Genomic DNA, 20,785 nt, shown 5'->3' on the forward strand with positions numbered 1-20,785 from the left:
TAGAAGAATTTAAAGTACGGAGGGGGAAATGATGCCAAAAAAGTAATTTTCACTTTCTTTTACTCCATTACTGAGTCATATTGAAAGACATAAGAGCCAATAATAAGTCACAACTAGCATTAAAATGTGTTTTTGTTGCTGATGTTTGAGCGTTTGCTTCACCTGTCCAGCAGAGGGCAGTGTTCTCCAGCTCATTCACTGCCCTCTTCATTCCTGATCATGATGATATTTACTCATATTCTCTTCATTCCTGATCATGATGATATTTACTCATATTCTCTTCATTCCTGATCATGATGATATTTACACATATTCTCTTCATTCCTGATCATGATGATATTTACTCATATTCTCTTCATTCCTGAGCATGATGATATTTACTCATATTCTCTTCATTCCTGATCATGATGATATTTACTCATATTCTCTTCATTCCTGATCATGATGATATTTACTCATATTCTCTTCATTCCTGATCATGGTGATATTTACTCATATTCTCTTCATTCCTGATCATGATGATATTTACTCATATTCTCTTCATTCCTGATCATGATGATATTTACACATATTCTCTTCATTCCTGATCATGATGATATTTACACATATTCTCTTCATTCCTGATCATGATGATATTTACTCATATTCTCTTCATTCCTGATCATGATGATATTTACTCATATTCTCTTCATTCCTGATCATGATGATATTTACACATATTCTCTTCATTCCTGATCATGATGATATTTACACATATTCTCTTCATTCCTGATCATGATGATATTTACTCATATTCTCTTCATTCCTGATCATGATGATATTTACTCATATTCTCTTCATTCCTGATCATGGTGATATTTACACATATTCTCTTCATTCCTGATCATGATGATATTTACTCATATTCTCTTCATTCCTGATCATGATGATATTTACTCATATTCTCTTCATTCCTGATCATGATGATATTTACTCATATTCTCTTCATTCCTGATCATGATGATATTTACACATATTCTCTTCATTCCTGATCATGGTGATATTTACTCATATTCTCTTCATTCCTGATCATGATGATATTTACACATATTCTCTTCATTCCTGATCATCAGAACTGCATCACTGCATCTTTACGTTTAACAGATTCTGACCAAGACAAGTCTTACTGCTGCTTTTTATTTAACATCTAAGTAACAAGGAACTGCATGTTTTCACATAAATGTATCATTTTCCTATAATAAAAATTAGGGATGTACGATATATCGACCACCAAATCAATATCGGCTGATATATGTTCATTTTTAATGTATAAAGTTATCGGCCTGATAAGAAGATTTCTCCGATTCATCTGAAGGAAATAATACACTATTTATCGGCTTTAATATATCGGGCAAATATTCTTATTGGGCTGATACTGATAACATTATTAATGAACATATATCGGCCGATACCGATATTTCTTGCATCCCTAGTTAAAGTGGGTCATTGAATGTCAGCATCAAAGACACTGGTAAATAAAGTGAGATTAAATGCATAAAGTATATTTGTGTTATTTAACATGTTTAATTATTGCAGGTTAATCTGAGTTTGCCAGATTTCTCTCATCATGGGGAAAGGTGAGCCGTCAGTCAATACATGGGTAAACGTAACTCACATATTTTATTGTAAATGTAACTTTGTGCTGTCATTAATGAAGTACTGTCTGTACTTTAGATGCTGCCGGTCCAGACAGGCCCTTCACTGAGAGCTCAGTGCTATTATGGGCTGCATGGAGGAACTGGGTAACCATGGTAACGGGTTTCCTGGTGCTCGGGACTGTTTTGACTCTGATAACTCGTGAAGAGGAAGTTCTCAGTCCTGCTGCATCACATGATCTCAGAGAGTTCAGGTAAAGGGGAACCGTGTGTGTGTGTGTGTGTGTGTGTGTGTAGATGGTAAACCTCATTCTGTGAAACTGCACGAACCTTCCCACCCAGGAGAAACACTGAGATTCATCCTGTCAGATTTATTTATAATGCACTTTTCACAATATACATAGTTTCAAAGCAGCTTTACATAAAATCATGATGTTGATATTTGTAATATCTTAATGTCTTTATAACATCTTACAGTATCAGTGTACAGGAAAAGTAGGATATGTGTATATATATATATATATATGTGTATATATTTTCTACTATATATATATATTAGGGGTGGCACGGTACATGAAAAAACATCCGAACCGTTCGGTTCGCTTGTCTCGGTTCGGTGCGTGTGTGCGTCGCACGGTTCGACGCATGCGCAATGTAGCCTCGTGCCTGTGCTAATACAATGCTAAATCATAAATCAGATGTATGTAGAATAACATTACGATGTCCAGCAATCGATTTAAATAGTGCACTGGGTTTACTTAGACATTTAGTGAGATCTACTCCACTATATGTTGTTTTTTCTCGTGAATAAGATCGACTGTTTCACAAATGTACTTTAATGGTCCAGTGGCAGAACTCTTGCCAAGTGTGTCAGAGGTTTTGAGTTCTAATCCGCATTCGTATATATTTTTTTTCTTTTTCATCAAAACCGATTATGTTTATCAGTGGTTGTATATCAAGCAGAGACAGATTTGTGTGAATTTTGTTTTGTGATTTCACCGGAACGAATAGAGAGTCTCCTCAATGGATTGAAGCGCGCGTCCGAGTGAAGACTGTGCGGCGTGTGCGCGAGCCACAAGAGAACACTGTATCAGCGCCACTGATCGCAGCGGCAATGAGCACTTCGATCACTTTATTAAAAAAACACATTTCAGCGCTAGATCGCCTCTAATTTAACAAACGAACGAAACAAATAATTTGCTATGTTTTATTTATTTGTATTGGCACATCCGTGCCGCGAGATGTTTCAAAAGTGGTGGGGACAATATCGACCCTGGCAAAAAGTGATGTGACATGTCCCACTCGCAGATTACGCCTATGATTTCGAGACACGAGGAGAAATTGACAAAGAACTGTCCGACACAGCCCACATAGCTCCCCAGATGATGGACCTCCAAGGCCACTGAAAGTTTCCTCACGGTGACCACTCACTCACTATATTACTTCGAAATGGGAAATGAGAAGCTGCGTTTTGCAAACACGCCCCATTTATGAAATAGATAAATTCATAATTAGATAATTAAGCTATATAACATATGCTGAAGTAAATTTTAGAGTGTTAAAGATTAAAAGAAAAAAAATAACAACAAGAACCGTACAGAACCGAAAACTGTGACCCTAAAACCGTGATACGAACCGAACCGTGGGTTTTGTGAACCGTGCCACCCCAAATATATATATATATATATATACACACACACACATACTGTCACGATCCACACACCAAGGAAAGGGAAAAGGGAAAAGGGAAGATCCAAATGCAGTAAAGATTATTTTATTGGGCAAATCCAATAAGTCATATCCAGTCCAGGCAGAGGTCAAAATCCAAATAATCAATCCAAGAAACACAAACATAAACAGGAAACACAGGGAACGGCAGTGGCGTGATATAATACAAGGAATCCGTGACAAACACTAGACAGGTAGGGTATATATAACAACAACTAACAATGAATAACAGGGAACAGCTGGGTACAATGATGACAGGGAACAGCTGAGTGCAATGAACAGTGATTGGTACTGACAAGGATTGTGGGGAATGCAGTTCATGAATGGGATGACACCATGGACCTCTAGTGAACACCAGTGATACACAAACAGACACTGTGACATAACCCCCCCCTCAACGGAGCGGCTACCAGACGCTCCAAGACGTGACAAGACAAAACAAGAGTCCAGGCGGGAGGTGGAATGGTGGAGGATCAGGGGGAGGGATGGAGGGCCAGGTCCATGAAGGGGAACAAGGACAAGGGTTGATGGCTTAGCCGACGGCCAGGGCAAAACAGACTCGTCGGGCGGCCAGGACGGAGTCGACCCTTCAGGCGGCCAGGGCGGAGCAGACAGTCCATCAGGCGGCCAGGGCGGAGACGACCCCTCGGGCGGCCATGGCACAGGAACAGACACCACCGGCTCAGGAACTGGAACAGACACCACCGGCTCAGGAACTGGAACAGACACCGGAACTGGAACAGACACCACAGACACCACCGGCTCAGGAACTGGAACAGACACCACCGGCTCAGGAACAGACACCACCGGCTCAGGAACTGGAACAGACACCACCGGCTCAGGAACAGACACCACCGGCTCAGGAACTGGAACAGATACCACCGGCTCAGGAACTGGAACAGACACAACTGGCTCAGGAACAGACACCGGCTCAGCGGCAGCCATCTTGTCCAAAGACAAAGGCTCGGCAGACGCGACGTGAACAGTCTCTGTGGCGGCCATCTTGTCCGAAGACACAGGCTCGGCAGACGTGACGAGAACAGGCTTGGCGTCGGCCATCTTGTCTGAAGACACAGGCTCGGCAGACGTGACGTGAACAGTCTCTGTGGCGGCCATCTTGTCCGAAGACACAGGCCCGGCAGACGTGACGGATCGCTGGGGTGGTGCAGGCAGTGCGAGCAGCTCGGGCAGGGCCAGTAGAGCATGACGCCTGGGCGGCGCGGGCAGAGCAAGACGCCTGGGCGGTGCATCAGGGACGGCAGTCACCTCCGGGATGGTCTCCTTGTTAGGAGCCACCGGACTCGGGACCACCGGAACAGGGACCACCGGAACTGGGACCACCGGAACTGGGACCACCGGAACTGGGACGGAGGGAGGAGCCACCGGACTCGGGATCACCGGACTCGGGACCACCGGACTCGGGACCACCGGCACTGGGACCACCGGAACTGGGACCACCGGAACAGTTACGGAGGGAGCCTTTCTCCTCCTCCTGTGTCTTGGAGCCACCGGACTCCGGATCACCGGACTCGGGACCACCGAAACAGGAACCACCGGAACTGGGACCACCGGCACTGGGACCACCGGAACTGGGACCATCGGAACTGGGACCACCGGAAATGGCAGTGAAGGACGCTCAGGGCTGAACCTCACCGGCCCATGGTCAGAGAATGACCGAACTGGAGAATGCTGTCGGTGCTCACCTCTAGTATCTCCTCCCCTACGTCCCCCACGAGTTCCCCTAAACTTGACCAGACGGGTTCCCCTAAAAGTCTCTCTGTCCCATGTGGAAGGCTGCTCAGGGGAATTGACCGCCATGGCCTCCTCCGTCTGGCGTGCCCATAACGCCGGACACTGAAAAATGTTCATTCGAGGAGGCACCTCCTCAACTGGCGAATTCCCCCTCTGTCTTCATGGTTGGGGAAAACCCGCAAGAATCCATACTGCTGGATCTTGTAGTGACGGATTCCTTCTGTCACGATCCACACACCAAGGAAAGGGAAAAGGGAAGATCCAAATGCAGTAAAGATTATTTTATTGGGCAAATCCAATAAATCATATCCAGTCCAGGCAGAGGTCAAAATCCAAATAATCAATCCAAGAAACACAAACATAAACATAAACATAAACATAAACATAAACATAAACATAAACATAAACAGGAAACACAGGGAACGGCAGTGGCATGATATAATACAAGGAATCCATGACAAACACTAGACAGATAGGGTATATATAACAAGAACTAACAATGAATAACAGGGAACAGCTGGGTACAATGATGACAGGGAACAGCTGAGTGCAATGAACAGTGATTGGTACTGACAAGGATTGTGGGGAATGCAGTTCATGAATGGGATGACACCATGGACCTCTAGTGAACACCAGTGATACACAAACAGACACTGTGACATATACATGCCTTACATGTATGTACACATGAAAAGTAGGAAATATGCTACTACACTGTATATCTGACTTTTAATATTAGCGTATTATATAGTTTTTGTCAATTTAACAGTTAAGCAGTTAAGATTTGCTATATAGTATAAGCTTAACATGAGTGTATCCAGGTAAGGTTGGACAAACTGACAGTGTTCGATATCAATTAATTTGTTAATTAATTTGAGTTATTAATTCATTATCTGGTAATATTGAGAATTGTGAAACCTGTGAGGTTTTGTTCAATTATAGGAATATAATGAATTTTCCTTTTTGCTCTTCCAGTAACATTAATATAATGTCTTCTGGTCTTTATTAATGTTCTCAAAACGTTCAAACAAAAACATTATCTATACATCATTCATGGAGCGTTTTATTTTTTCTTTCTGAAACGTTTAGTTTTTTTTTAAATGTCACTTGTTTCAGAACTTTTAGAGATACATTAAAAAATGATGTTTTCAAAACGTAATAATAACGTTAGTCTTAGAACTAGCCGAAAGCAGATCAGAATAACCGTGAGCTCATGTTTAGTGTTTTTGTGTTCACCGCAGCACTATATATATATGTATGTATATATACATCTTTGTCTTTACATACTAACTTGGCGTTCCCATCATTGTTTTTCTGAATACCGGGAAGCGCTTCCCAAAATCAACCCCCAGAAACGCTGGACCCCTCTGAAGCCCTAGTGTGTGTGTTTGTGTGTTTAGTGTCTGGGATTGTGGGGGATAGAGACATTCCTGTCCTGGAAAACTCCTCACTGCTGTAGAAAGACGGGTTAGTCCTATAAATGACGTGAACACACGGGCCCCTGTTTGTTTCATGTATCTCATCTGGGCCCCTAAACGTCTGTTGTTGTTTCACGGTCATGTGCGAATCAAACAGAAAGCAAACACAATGGAGGATCTGATCTAGAGGCCCGATCCTCTTTAACTTCCATTGCTATTAACGGTGATATTTCTGATGCTTTGATCAAACTCTGAGCGAGTGGATGGAAGTGCAGAATCTGCTAAATACAGGGAATGATTGACAGGAGTGGGCGGAGCTTCACTGGACGCATCAGCACATTAGTGGTTATACTATGGTTACATGTTTGGACTTCTGATCAAAACACACTTTGGATCCTATGTTAAAATTAAAAACTATATTATTTAAAAAATATTAGAAATTAGAATGATTTATGAAGGATCATGTGACACTGAAGACTGGAGTAATGATGCTGAAAATTCAGCTTTGATCACAGGAATAAATTACACTTTACTATATATTCACATAGAAAACAGCTGATTTACATTGTTATAATATTTCACAGTTTTTACTGTATTTTTTATCAGGTAAAAGCAGCCTTGATGAGCAGAAGAAACATTAATATCTTTATTATTACAAACTTTTAGAATCTATACATATTCCACATGACAGTAATCAGAATGAGATATTTTGCATTACTTTATTATTATTTACATTTTTTATATTTTTACGTATTTATTTACATTTAAAATATATGTTTTTATGCAATTTGTAAATTTATTTAATATTTTTTATAAATTATATGAGTTTATATTAAATAATATTTATAATGATATTACTTCATATTTGTATTCATTATAATTAATTTATAACTTAATAATTTGTATTTAAATTTAAAGTATTTATTTTGGTTATATCTGTTGCCTGTAATTTTTGCTGAAGTAATACAAATCTGAATCATTGAGAATTTCATATTAAAGAAAAAACACCTTTATTTACATGTTCTGTAATAACCCGTGATTATTGATATGTGTATTTATGTGCATGTATGTACATATATATATATATATATTAGTGCTGGGCAACGATTAATCGCATCCAAAATAAAAGTTTGTGTATATATATACATATATATATATAGACTGAAGAGCGGGTTGTTTGTTGGCATCACTTCAGTTTCCGGGAGCGAGAGCTCATTATTATGGGACCCCCTCCTGCGCCAGTAATCAGACTCTACTGTAAAGGACCTTAGTGAGGCCCCTCGTCACTCACAGGACCTGCGACATTCCTGTTCGTCCCCTTGACTACGGCGCTGGATTGCTTGAATAAAAGATGTCTGCATCTTCCACACACAGTGAACAGAATACAAACACCATTGAAGCTCCGTGAAGAAGACAATGAGCATTTAGATCCTCCTCCTCCTCCTCCTCCTCCTCCTCCTCCTCCTCATGTAAATCTGGTGTGTAAGGATTCTTAACTCGCTGTTATTAATGGAAACACTCAGCTTACACTGTGAAAATAAGATTATTGGAGTGTGTTGTACAAGAAAACATAGTTTCAGTTCACTTTTTACATTAAATTCCATATTAATCCTAAAGTCTCTTGATGTTTCACCAGTAGGAGGCGTCAGACGTCTGAAGCCCGATGATCAGATGTTTCTTCAGAGGCCTGTGTGATTATGGGCTGTATGGAGGTCAGAGGTAACCACGGTAACAGTTTCCTGCTGTTCTGGAATGTTTGACTCTAATCACCTGTAAAAGAGGAAGTGCTTCGTTCTTCTGGACGCTGGGTCACATGATCCCGGAGAATTCAGGTGAAAGTGCAAACACAGGGCGTGACCTCTGAACTGACCTTTTACTTCTTCACACACATGACTTCTGACTCACACACACTCACTCACTCGAAATTTGACCTTAATTGTACATCATGTCACGAAATCCTAATCATCCTAAAACAGGAAAATTAAAATGAAAAATTCAGAAAGCACTTGATAAAGAAGTTCAGTAATATTCAGTTTTGCAGTGCAAGAATTAATGCCAATATTCGCAACAGTTTATTTTTTTAAACAATTTTTCTGCCTAAAACAGGGTGAAAACAATCTTAGCTAATTAAAACTCTCCCGAAACTTGACCCTAATTGACTTGTAAATCATGTCACAATAAAAAACAAAATCCTAATGATCCTAAAACAGGTTTTCATTTACTTTGTGCAAAATTAAAATGAAAAATTCAGAAAGCTCATAATATTGAGTTCCTCCAGTGTTTTGCAGTGCAAGAATTAATGCAAATATTCACAACAGTATTTTTTTTAAAACATATTTTCTGCCAACAACAATCTTAGCTTATTAAAATCCATAATTCTGAGCATTATGTAACAAATGTAGGCCTAAATAATGATGTATAGATAACAAATTGATTGCGCACCGGTTGATTTCAGTAATTATTGCACAAATATATTTACTGCTAATTGCTCGTATACAGTCGATAATTCTAATTACATAAATGCATGATGATTATTGGTGGGTTTTCATTGCAAAATAACAACAACAACAAAAAGTCCCATCGGAAAAATCACAGCAGATTCAGTCATTTTTGCTGCAAAAATCTGAAAAATTACAATAATGTCTTACAAAAAAGTACTGTGTTGGTACCGTGGTATATCATAAGGTACGGTTACTGGACTTATGTGCAGGATACTCCAAAAAAAGATGATTAATATTCAGTAATATTGAATTCTGACAATATCAGATGAGAATAAACATGAGCTGAATTGATCTGAATAATGACTAGAGATTAAACAATGAATTTTATATACATTTTTACTGTTTATTTCTGTGAAGCTGCTTTGAAACATAATGTATTGTTTAAAGTCTTGAGTTTCTTCCGGGAACAAACACGTCACAATATTCCTCATTATAATAATTAATATGCAGAATAAAGGGGCGGGGCCTGGTTGAGTTAGTTAGTAGAGTGTTAAACTGGTGGTTATGGTAAGGGGCGGGACATTTCCCAAACGCACTCGAAGTGCTCGACCAATCGCAACACGCTGCTCCAGCCGACCAATCAGAGCACAGTGTGCTTTTCAGAAGGAGGGGCTTCATAGAGACAGGAAGTGAACAGAGCGTTACTGACAGACTGGGAAGAGAGGAGCTGCAACAATGGAGAATATGAGGAGAATAATCAACATTCAAGCTGGAAAACATGTCTAGTAGAGACTAAAGCACAATCAAGACTTGTGAAAGGGCATAATAGTTCCTCTTTGATATCTGCAGGCGTTTGACCCTTTAACTCTTGTAACTCTTGTGCTCACTGACCTCTACTTGCGGTTCCTTCTCAAACATGCTCCACTCCTCCTCTCTCTCTCTGAGCGGTCCGTCCACGCCTGGATCCGTGTGGAGAAGTCAGGGTGGATCTTTGTTCTTCAGTCTATATGACACATGTAGGTCACATACTTCCCCTGGCATTTGCTGTGACTTGGTACAAAGTTCCCAGAATCTTTCAATAAAGACCATGAAATGCCACGGAGGTCATGAAAAATGAGAACTGTTGAAGTTCTGATCATTGAGAAACAGAGAGAGAGAGAGAGAGAGAGAGAGAGATAGAGAGAGAGTCCTTGACCTGCACATGGGTTTGTTTATGACGTTTGCAGCTGTTTTGTCTCGCTGGACGTTTCATTAAACAGCTTTGTGTGGAAAATAGCTTCTTTACAAGTGTGTTATGCTAAATATTTGAGTATTTCTTCAAACATTTAAAGATTTGTGCATTGCACGCCCTGTTAATAAAAGAAACAGGAAAGTGCATTACACAATACTGCACATTTTTCCCCAAATGTATGAATATAAACACACACATTCTGAATGGAAACTTTTTCACATGAGTTCACATAAGCACATGACATGAAATGTGTCAAAATCACCATTTCACCTCAAAATCACAAAGAAAATGTTTATTATATGATTATTACCGATTTATATTGTGACATTTTTTAAACACATTTTACCTCCCGCTCTACTATTTGTTATTTTAATTGTAGAGAACGTACACATTGTGCTAGTATTCGATGTGCTGCAGTTCATTCATGCTGATTTTGATAAATAAAATAAAATAAAATATGACAGCATTATTGACAATAATGAGAATTACAAATCTATCTGCATTGTAATCATGCGTTTTTATAAATTTCACAATGAAGTCATAATGTTCCATAATGTTGCTTTATGCAAAACATAATTTATCAATATCAATTATAATTTATAATCACATTTGTTATATCCTTTGTTTTCAGTTCAAAAGTACATTATTTTAAATGTACTTTTGTGCATTAAGCAAGTTGTTAAAGAGCCAAACAATAATCATTATTTATTAGATTAGGAAGCAAGAGAAATGCATAGAAGAAAAAGTTTTGTGTGTGTGTTTATAAGAAAAATGAATCAACACAAATATTATTTGCAAAATAATATTTTTTTAAAGTTTGCTTTGATTTTGGTGGTGAAACATGAGATCTGTTTTCATGAGAGTTGTGAATTTACACACAACAGAAGGTCCAGTTAAATCTGTCCGGTCACCTTGATCCATGTACAGGAATCCAAACACTCGACACTCCTTCTCTCTCTCTCTCTCTCTCTCTCTCTCTCTCTCTCTCTCTCAGTTCCCTCCCACTCTCGGTGACGCTCGCCCCTCACACTGCACTCATTCATTCAAATACTGAGCCGCCCGCTGGATCGCGTTTACTCTTCTGAAGAGCTTCTGGAGGCAAACACTATTACAGTCTACACGCCACAGCTGATTTATTATCTCATTCAAATCTGCTGCAAGTGCTGAACTTTCAACCCTGTGTGTGTGTGTGTGTGTGTGTTTAGGAGGAGAACCTCACACACACGTCCAGCTGCTGTAGCAGAGGAATCGCTTCATCAGCCTCAGCTTTATTACACCTGCACCATGAGGAAAGGCTCCTGTTGCATGTTCTCGTCCGGAGTCATCGGCGCTCTTCTCCTGGTCTCGGGAATCGCACTGTTTGTGTCCGGTTTTTTCCAGACCATGATCCACAACAAGCTGAAGAGGGTGAGAGATCTCGATTCATCATTGTGGAGTTTATTAGTGCTGTGTCTTGCTCTGTGTGAGGTTTGGGTTTGATTGCGGCTTAATGACAGTGAACTTTTTTTGTCAGCCAAAATATTTTAATCTTATTCATTTTAAATGTGTATAATATTTTATGTCTTTTACATTATTCTTAAGTTTTTTCTTTTAATTTAACATTCTTATGATTTATTTAGTTTTTACTAAGTATTTTATAGTGATTGTTTTTATTTAAGTATTTTTTTAAGTGTTTATATTTATCATGTTTATTTTTTAAATATTTATTTTAATTTGTATGATTTATAAAAAAAATTAATGATTAAGTTGACTTTTTATGAGTTATTCAATTTTTAGTAAGTGTTTCATATTTATTATTTTTATTTTTAAATGATTTATTTACATTCTTATGATTTATCTTATTTTTTTGTAAGTGTTAAATTAAAGTATTCTTTTCTTTTCTTTATTTAAATTTTAGTAGGTGTTTTATATAGATTATTTTTAGTCTTAAATTATGCATTTTAATTTTTAGGAACTGGTTTGTTTTGATTTTTAATTATTTATTTTCATTTCAATTATATATTTAATTTTTAGTAATTGTTTTATATTAAATTATTTACATTTTTGGTGTTTTTTTATTATTTATTTACATTTTTATGATTTATTTAATATTTAGTAAGTGTTTTTATATGATTATTTTTATATTATTACCATTTTTATGATTTATTTACCTTTATATTGATTGTTTTTTTAATAAATAAATTATTTATTTATTTATTTAAATTTTACTTAATTATTACCATTTCATGAGCTTGTAAACCCCAGTGAAACATGGAGTGGCGGGAAACCAGCACGATGTGTTCAGTCATCAGAGACGAGCATGCGCTCATTCGGTGTAATCAGAGAGTGACGTGTAACATGTGCTCAGTGTTTCTGTCTTCACCACATTCTGCATTCGTCCACGTGCTACCATCACTCTTCCTCTCAGAGCTTCACATAAATGCCATGTCTGCAGAAATCACATGATAGTTCATCAGACAGTGTAGAGAACGATCTGCTGAAGTCATCAGGAACAGAAACCGCTCAATCTAATTCTGTTTGCACAAATAATTTTCTTGAGCTTTAACAGCAGATCTCAATGCTCTGTTTGTATTGAAATGTCATCGGCTGCAGGAACAGGAAACACATTGTGTGTGTGTGTGTGTGTGTGTGTGTGTTGTTTCTCACCATGAACACTGCTGCTCTTCTGCTGAAAGATCCTTTTACAGTATGTTCAGCTGATTTGTTTTAGAGTCCTAGTTCATGCAACTTTAGCCTAAAAGTTAGTGTGATGAGTCGGTTCATTGCATTTCAGCACCAAAAAATCTTCCAAGTAAAAAGAAAATTCAATCTAATCTAATTCAAAGTTTCACGTGTTACTTGTAATAAATGTTGGTAATAACACGTTTCTTTGTAATAATTTAGTGAAATTTACCACCTATTTCTTAGTGAAAATCATTTCTACTCCAAGTTTTCTTTCAGTGCAGCAATAATGCAGATTTTATTGCAAGAGGAAGTTCTTTTTCCAGAGTAGCAATTAACCCTCTCAAGTTCAGCCCACAGCCGAGAATAACAGTGCCGATTGAAGCGGTCAGACGATCTGTTTGAGCCGCCCATGTTTGCAGGCGTCCGTCGATTATATCCGAGACATCAAACTCCTCAGATTAACCTCTGCTTTCATCATGTTCTGCAGATGTTTGGAAGAGTAAATCATACACTTGCCGCCCATCTAGATTGTCCGCATGATTCGTACTGGAGACTTTTGTCTATCTACATAAATTCTGGCTTTTTGTTTTGTTTTGTTTTGTTTTTACGTGTCGTTTAGAGGCAGATGAATGTGAAATGGATGATGCCACAATAATAGATCAGATACTTTTTAGTATGCCAGCAAGGCAAAATGCGGTTTAACCTTAGGGTTTTAAAGAAACGTTTTGCCAAAAAGCTTCAATGGGGTTCTATATAGAACTCTGGGGTTCTTGAATCAATTTAAAGAACCTTTTTTTCTAAAAATGTTCAATGGGGTTTATATAGAACTCTAGGGTTCTTGGCTCAATTTAATGATCCTTTATGCCAAAAAGGTTCAATGCAGTTCTATATAGAACTCTAGGGTTCTTAACTCAATTTAAAGAACCTTTTTTCCAAAAAGGTCCAATGGAACTCTTGGGTTCTTGACTCAATTTAAAGAAACTTTAATCCAAAAAGGTCCAGTGGGGTTCTAAATAGAACTCTAGGGTTCTTGACTCAATTTAAAGAACCTTTTTTTCTAAAAATGTTCAATGGGGTTTATATAGAACTCTAGGGTTCTTGGCTCAATTTAAAGAACCTTTTTTTCTAAAAATGTTCAATGGGGTTTATATAGAACTCTAGGGTTCTTGGCTCAATTTAAAGAACCTTTTTTTCTAAAAATGTTCAATGGGGTTTATATAGAACTCTAGGGTTCTTGGCTCAATTTAATGATCCTTTATGCCAAAAAGGTTCAATGCGGTTCTATATAGAACTCTAGGGTTCTTAACTCAATTTAAAGAACCTTTTTTCCAAAAAGGTCCAATGGAACTCTTGGGTTCTTGACTCAATTTAAAGAAATTTTTATCCAAAAAGGTCCAGTGGGGTTCTAAATAGAACTCTAGGGTTCTTGACTCAATTTAAATAACCTTTTTTTCTAAAAATGTTCAATGGGGTTTATATAGAACTCTAGGGTTCTTGGCTCAATTTAATGATCCTTTATGCCAAAAAGGTTCAGTACGGTTCTATATAGAACTCTTGGGTTCTTGACTCAATTTGAAAGAACCTTTTTTCCAAAAAGGTCCAATGGAACTCTTGGGTTCTTGACTCAATTTAAAGAAATTTTAATCCAAAAAGGTCCAGTGGGGTTCTATATAGAACTCTAGGGTTCTTGACTCAATTTTAAAGAACCTTTATGCCAAAAAGGTTCAATGCGGTTCTATATAGAACTCAATTGGTTTTTGACTCAATTTCAAAGAGCCTTTATCTTCATCCCATAATGGGAACCCCTAAAAGGTTCTACATACGAAGCGCCTGATCACCCTCTGCAACACCCCCTGTGCTGTTATTTTTCTTAGCTATATAAGCAATGAATTTATTGTCACAGATATTATGAAGAACTTTTAGGCTACTGATAGAATTAGAATTTCATGTGCCTCATTCCAGTCCTTCTAGCAATTAGCATTTGAATGAACAATGATCCAGCGCTGAGGGAGAAAAGTATCTCTCAAGTTTATTAGCATCTTTATCTCAGAAGATATAGGGCCCTATCTTACACCCGGCGCAATGCAGCGCCAAGCGCGACGCAAGTGTTTTTTGCTAGTTTCAGTCCGACGCAGTTATCATTTTCAGGTCCACACAAACATGCCAAATATTTAAAATAAAAGGATTACAATGTAAAAGATTATTATTGTGTACATAAAGATATGATTGTCCCGTAGATGGTCCCATTACTCATTATGAGAATAGGGACGACCCTTTTAGACCATGCGCCGGGAGCGCCGACCATTTTTCCTGTCGTTAAACTAGCAGTGGATTCGGGCACGCACTAAGTGAACTTGCGCCGTGCGCTTTAGACCATGAGCTTATATCGTTAAAATAGGGCCCATAGTAAGAATATGAGTGGAGTTTCACAGTGTTAACCAATAAGAATATACATTACATCATATAGAAAGATACATTGTATAACAAGTCAAGTCAAGTCACCTTCATTTATATAGCGCATTTAACAATATAGATTTTTTCAAAGCAGCTTTACAGTGATAATAGGAAATTACAGTAACAGAGATTGTTTTGGCTTTACAGCAGCTCTAGAATAAAGTTATTGTCCAGCTAAAATTAGCTTTGATTGATTCACTTCCATCGCAACGATCATTAGTTATTAACTTAGGGGCCGCTAACACGACTCTGTTCTAACAGAAAACCCTTAAGTTCTCTCTGCGCAAACTTTAAAAACGCGAACCTAAGAGAACGCTGATGGCGTGCATATGCGTATTACGAGTTCAGTCTGTAGGTATGCACGTTTGAATCCATATGAATCCAACATAAGTCCATATATGGTCAGTGTCCGGCTTACATCACCACATGTACGTTGGGATCCAGAAAGACCGTTGTACTGTGTGTAGCATAGAGAATTCACCATCTGAACACGGGTCCTTCCTTAATGAGCAACAGATGTTGACAGTACCTTCCTACAGAACAAAGAAATCCTTCTCTGTGATATCCTCCTGAGACCCAGAAACTTTTTTTTTTTCATGTCATCACATTGTTTAGAGAGCATAAGAAACAAATGGTAAAAAAACATTTTTGAAAAATTATATTGTATTCATATCTTATGCTATGTCCTCTGTAGTGGACACCAGTACTCAGTTGTTTAAAAAAAATTAATTACATGAAATTATATGTATAGGCAAAAACAATGTTTTTTTTTTATTATTTTTTTTTTTTTATCAACAATAAAATGTGGGGTTTCAGGATTTTTTTTAACCAAAATTTGTATAAAGATGATTCTCAACTATGTCATGAAAGATATAATGGAATGACTTGATACACCATTTTACTTAATGCAATATGTGGGTAAAATGGCCATAAATTAATATTCCCATTCAATGCAATGTATCTATACACTTTATCTAACATACACATTAATGTGTTCTGATGTCCTCTACAGTGGACATGTATGAAATCAATGCCCTGTTCTGGAACAGAAAGTAATTTTTTGATTTGAAAGCCCATAACATTTTCCTGAGATGTTAGTTTATGAAATGCAATTTGAAAAGTAGTCAGATTTAAATTATAATTACAATATATTATCATATTTCCTACATTTGATCTCTAAATTAATGTCAGAAGACCAATGAGAAGTTGTTTTCATGGTGAAACCTCCAAACATTTGGTGTCTCTGAAAAGCCCTGAATGTGCTCTTTACAGGACACCCATGTCGTGACATGTGACATGTATGATGTCAGAGAAATTCACTAAAATAAGGGGCCCTATTTTAACGATCTGAAACGCAAGTATAAAACGCGAAACGCAAATAACTTTGTGGGCGGGTCTCGGCCGACACAAATCTAAAATGTGTTGATCTGAAGTAGCTTCATTATTGATATGTGTGGTTTGTGCTTAACGTGAAATAAACCAATCAGAGCATCATCTCACATTCCCTTTAAGAGCAGGCGCGCTTGTTCCATGGCGGATTGCTATTATAACGGTGGATTTGCCAGGAGCGGTTTACAGCCGAGGAGACCGACGTTCTCGTCAGGGCCGTAAAACACAGAGAAGTGACATTGGGGATGGAGAAACACACCCAAATTAGCTTCGGTTAAACAGGCGTATGATAATTTGGGTAAATGTGTAAGCTAGATTTATGCCTATTTTTTCACATCTTCATGGACACAACAATGATTTCCCTCGTGTGTTATTATTTTTCCTTATAATAATGTAGCCTATGATTTGCAAAAATGAAAACTGCTGCTTCTGTGTAGATCAAAGTGCCTGCGCGTTGTGCACACGCTACATTATGGCCAAGCATGCGCTCTCAAAATAGCATATGAATAACATGCGCAATGCGCCACTGACTTTAGACGAGGTTTCTCCTGGTCAGTGGAGGAATTGTTTTCTGAAACTGCAAAATAGCACCAGGGAACGTTTGCGCCGGAACACGCTTCCTCTTTTCGCTGAACCGCCCCAGGGAGCAGTAGTTCATTCCCTAATTTACCGAAATGTGTGGAGGGGAAAGTGCAAAATAGCAATGATTCATGCGTCGGTGTGCAAAGTCAATTGCGCTGGGTGCAAGATAGGGCCCACAATGTCCACTACAGTGGACAAAAGTCTATTCCTGGGTCCCAGGAGGATATACTTCATGCTTGTTGCCCTTGCCAAGTCGTATCAGCACTGAACATCTGATCTGAAATGTTTTTCCTTTAACCATATAAATGTGCATAGTTAGTAAAATAGTTGCATTTTCTCACCTGCATTCAGCCTGTTTTTCCTGCTGCCCCGTACAATCTACTTTAGAATTTTCTTGTTTAATAATCTATTTCATGAAATAGTTTCGATAGCAGAGTAAAGTGTGCACTCAAATGTTTGGGGTCAAGAAATGAATACCTCTTCACTTCAAATTAATACTAAATCAACGCATTCAATTGATCAAAATTGACAGTAAAGACATTTATAATGTTATGAAATATTCCTATTTCAAATAAATGCTGTTCTTTTGAACTTTCTGTTCATCAAAGAATCCTGAAAAATAAAATACATCACAAAAATCATATGATAATGATTTGTGAAGGATCATGTGACACTGAAGACTGGAGTAATGATGCTGAAAATTCAGCTTTGATCACAGGAATAAACTACACTTTACTATATATTCACATATTTTACATTGGAATAATATTTCACATTTTACTGTATTTTTGATCAAATAAATGCAGCTTTGGTGAGCAGAAGAGAGTTATTCCAACCACAAAACAATAGTATATATATATTGAAATATGTATGATTCTTTGGAAGATTGTGTAGCTGGATTTTAACATTTAATTAAAAATCCTCTTTTGGCCGTTGAAAGTGTCTTAAATAGCAGTGAAGCTTAGATTAGTATAAACACGTCATTGTTCTGGACAAATTCTTCAGCGTTTTTTCTAGAGGTCTTGGCTGGTGGATTTTTACATGAGAAAAGAAGTGAAGAAAAGAAATGTTCAGGAATGAGTATGAGCTGATGGTCATGTGATCTGTGAGGTGTGTGTGTGTGTGTGTGTGTTAATGAGGGGTTATTCAGTCCAGCCTCGTGTGTGTGTGTGTGTGTGTGTGTGTGTGTGTGTGTGTGTGTGTGTGTGTGTGTGTGTGTGTGTGTGTGTGTGTGTGTGTGTGTGTGAGAGAGAGAGTTTCAGTAGTTTAATAGGGAAGAAACTCATTGTGCTAAATGAACTCTTAATGCACGTTTGCTGAAGGTTAGTAAGTTTAATGTGGTTTAGATGTGGAAGGCAAGGCAAGTTTATTTACAGTTTTTTTTTTATTCGCTTTGGTACTATTTTCACAAGTAAGGTGTACATTTTCAAAACTCTTAGTACAAAAATCCACACTGATCACACTTGTAACACAGCTAGTCATTCTTTCAAAACCTGATCTCATGCTTTCATTACAGTTATACACTTCTCAGTCCGCATACTCATTGTTTCAAACACAGGATTATTGTAATATGTAATGAGAACATTTGGTTTAATCACAGAAACACAACAGTATGCTCTTCTTTCAGTTTAGTACTGTTAACAATCAGTTCATCCAACAGCAAACAATGCAAGATACATGTTTCACATCACCGTTGTTGCTGAAATAATTACAGTAATACAGGCTATGCCACATTAGAAGTAATTGAATCCATAATGTTTGTAATAGTATCCAGGCTGTGCTAGAACAGAGTTTGCTGGCAATACAGTAAATGATTTCACTCTATACCATTTGACTGAATCTATACAGTAGTGGACCATTACAGATGAAGGTTGAGTTACAGTAATTCGGCAGTCTCTACCATGGTAATCTGTTTACAGTATTGCATACATACTGTAAAGTAAAATGCTGTATTTGATGCCGTCTGTCTCCCTTCTACTGATGCATCTCTGACCAATCTGATGTTTTACACTTACAGTCATTGACTGTTTCCTCTCTCTTATACTCTATTCTGCTTTACAGTATTTGCACAAATGGCAAATTTCTCTGTATCTTTCTCTCTCTCTCTCTCTCTCTCTCTCACACACACACACACAGACACACACACACACACACACACACACACACACACACACACACATGTGTGTGCACACACTTTGAACATCGTGGTGGTTATTATCTATAAATCACTTATGTAAAAATAATTCATTACATTTGGTTATCCATATCAGAAATTGCAAACAAGTTCTATAGAAATTGTATATAGAATCAATATCTATAGAAATCTATGGGTGTACCAAACGATTCATTGATTAACCATTAAGATCAGTTGGATTAAATCATAGACAAATGTATTAAACTGAACAAGAAGAGATGCAAATCAAAAGTTTGATAGTAAGAGCTTTATGAAAGGCAGTGACTGTGAATGAAACACTTGTTCTGTGTTGTGAAAAGGATACTGTGTGATTGTGTGTATTGTACTTACACAACTGAAAACATGATGAAACGTTTGAAGAAAGTGCACTTTTGATGATCTGTGGTGATATTAGCACTAAGAGTTGTGAAAATGTACACCTAACTTGTGAAAATAGTACCAAAGCGAATAAAAAAAAAACTGTATATAGCACATTTCATACACTATGGCAATTCAAAGTGTTTTGCATAGAAAATAAGCACAAAATAAAAGCAAGGGAAATTAAACCAGTTATAAAGGGAATTAAAAGAGATAAATGATACAGTTATAAAAGGAAGGAATTAGAGTCAAATGAATTAAAGTAGTGAAAAGTTGATACATAGAATAAGCTTCTCATCTGGCAAAACACCGGTGTGTCTTATTTTGCATCTTTTAATTTCCCAAATGAAGTGGTTTATGTTTCTCTCGTCCCAGTTCTCAGTGCCATTTGAGTTCAGTTCAGACTCGAAAGGAAGAGTACAGTCGGACGTACAGTGATCCTGTGAGATGTTCCCGGCGACCGTCATGTAATCCAGGGAGGCCTTTATATCAACCGGTTTGAGATTATCCGCCCGTAGCTGTGCTTGCTTGCCCAGTTAACAGAAGGGTTAGCATAAATCTGATCTCCGTTTCCTCCTCGGATAAACCAGATGATTACAGTCTCCATAAATGATGAATCATAACATTCAGTAACACTGATGCATTATGGGTCGTTCTCCGGGGTTTATAACAGGTCGTTATACAAACTAATCAGCAAAATTCCAACACTGATAATAATCATAAATGTTTCTTGAGCATCAAATCATCATATTAGAGTGATTAGTGAAGGATCATGTGACACTGAAGACTGGAGTAATGATGCTGGAAATTCAGCTTTGATCACAGGAATAAATTACACTTTACTGTATATTCACATAGAACACAGCTGATTTACATTGGGATAATATTTCACAGATTTTACTGTATTTCTGATCAAATAAATGCAGTATTGGTGAGCAGAA

General features: G+C 37.7%; 1 protein-coding gene across 3 annotated transcripts in view; it reads left to right on the top strand.

The window, feature by feature from the left end:
* The first annotated feature begins 11,279 nt into the window (after positions 1-11,279).
* The window catches only part of LOC311277076 (lysosome membrane protein 2-like), a 42,973-nt gene continuing 33,467 nt past the window's right edge, over positions 11,280-20,785 (top strand). For all 3 annotated transcript variants that reach the window (XR_014625159.1, XM_084387222.1, XM_084387223.1), the window contains exon 1: positions 11,280-11,611. Coding sequence is in view for 2 of the 3 variants with exons in the window: in XM_084387222.1 (XP_084243348.1) it covers positions 11,489-11,611 (123 nt within the window). In the remaining variant the exon portion in view is untranslated. The remainder of the gene's footprint in view (positions 11,612-20,785) is intronic.

This window comes from Rutilus rutilus, assembly GCF_951802725.1.
Source record: "Rutilus rutilus genome assembly, chromosome: 18".
Taxonomy (NCBI): domain Eukaryota; kingdom Metazoa; phylum Chordata; class Actinopteri; order Cypriniformes; family Leuciscidae; genus Rutilus; species Rutilus rutilus.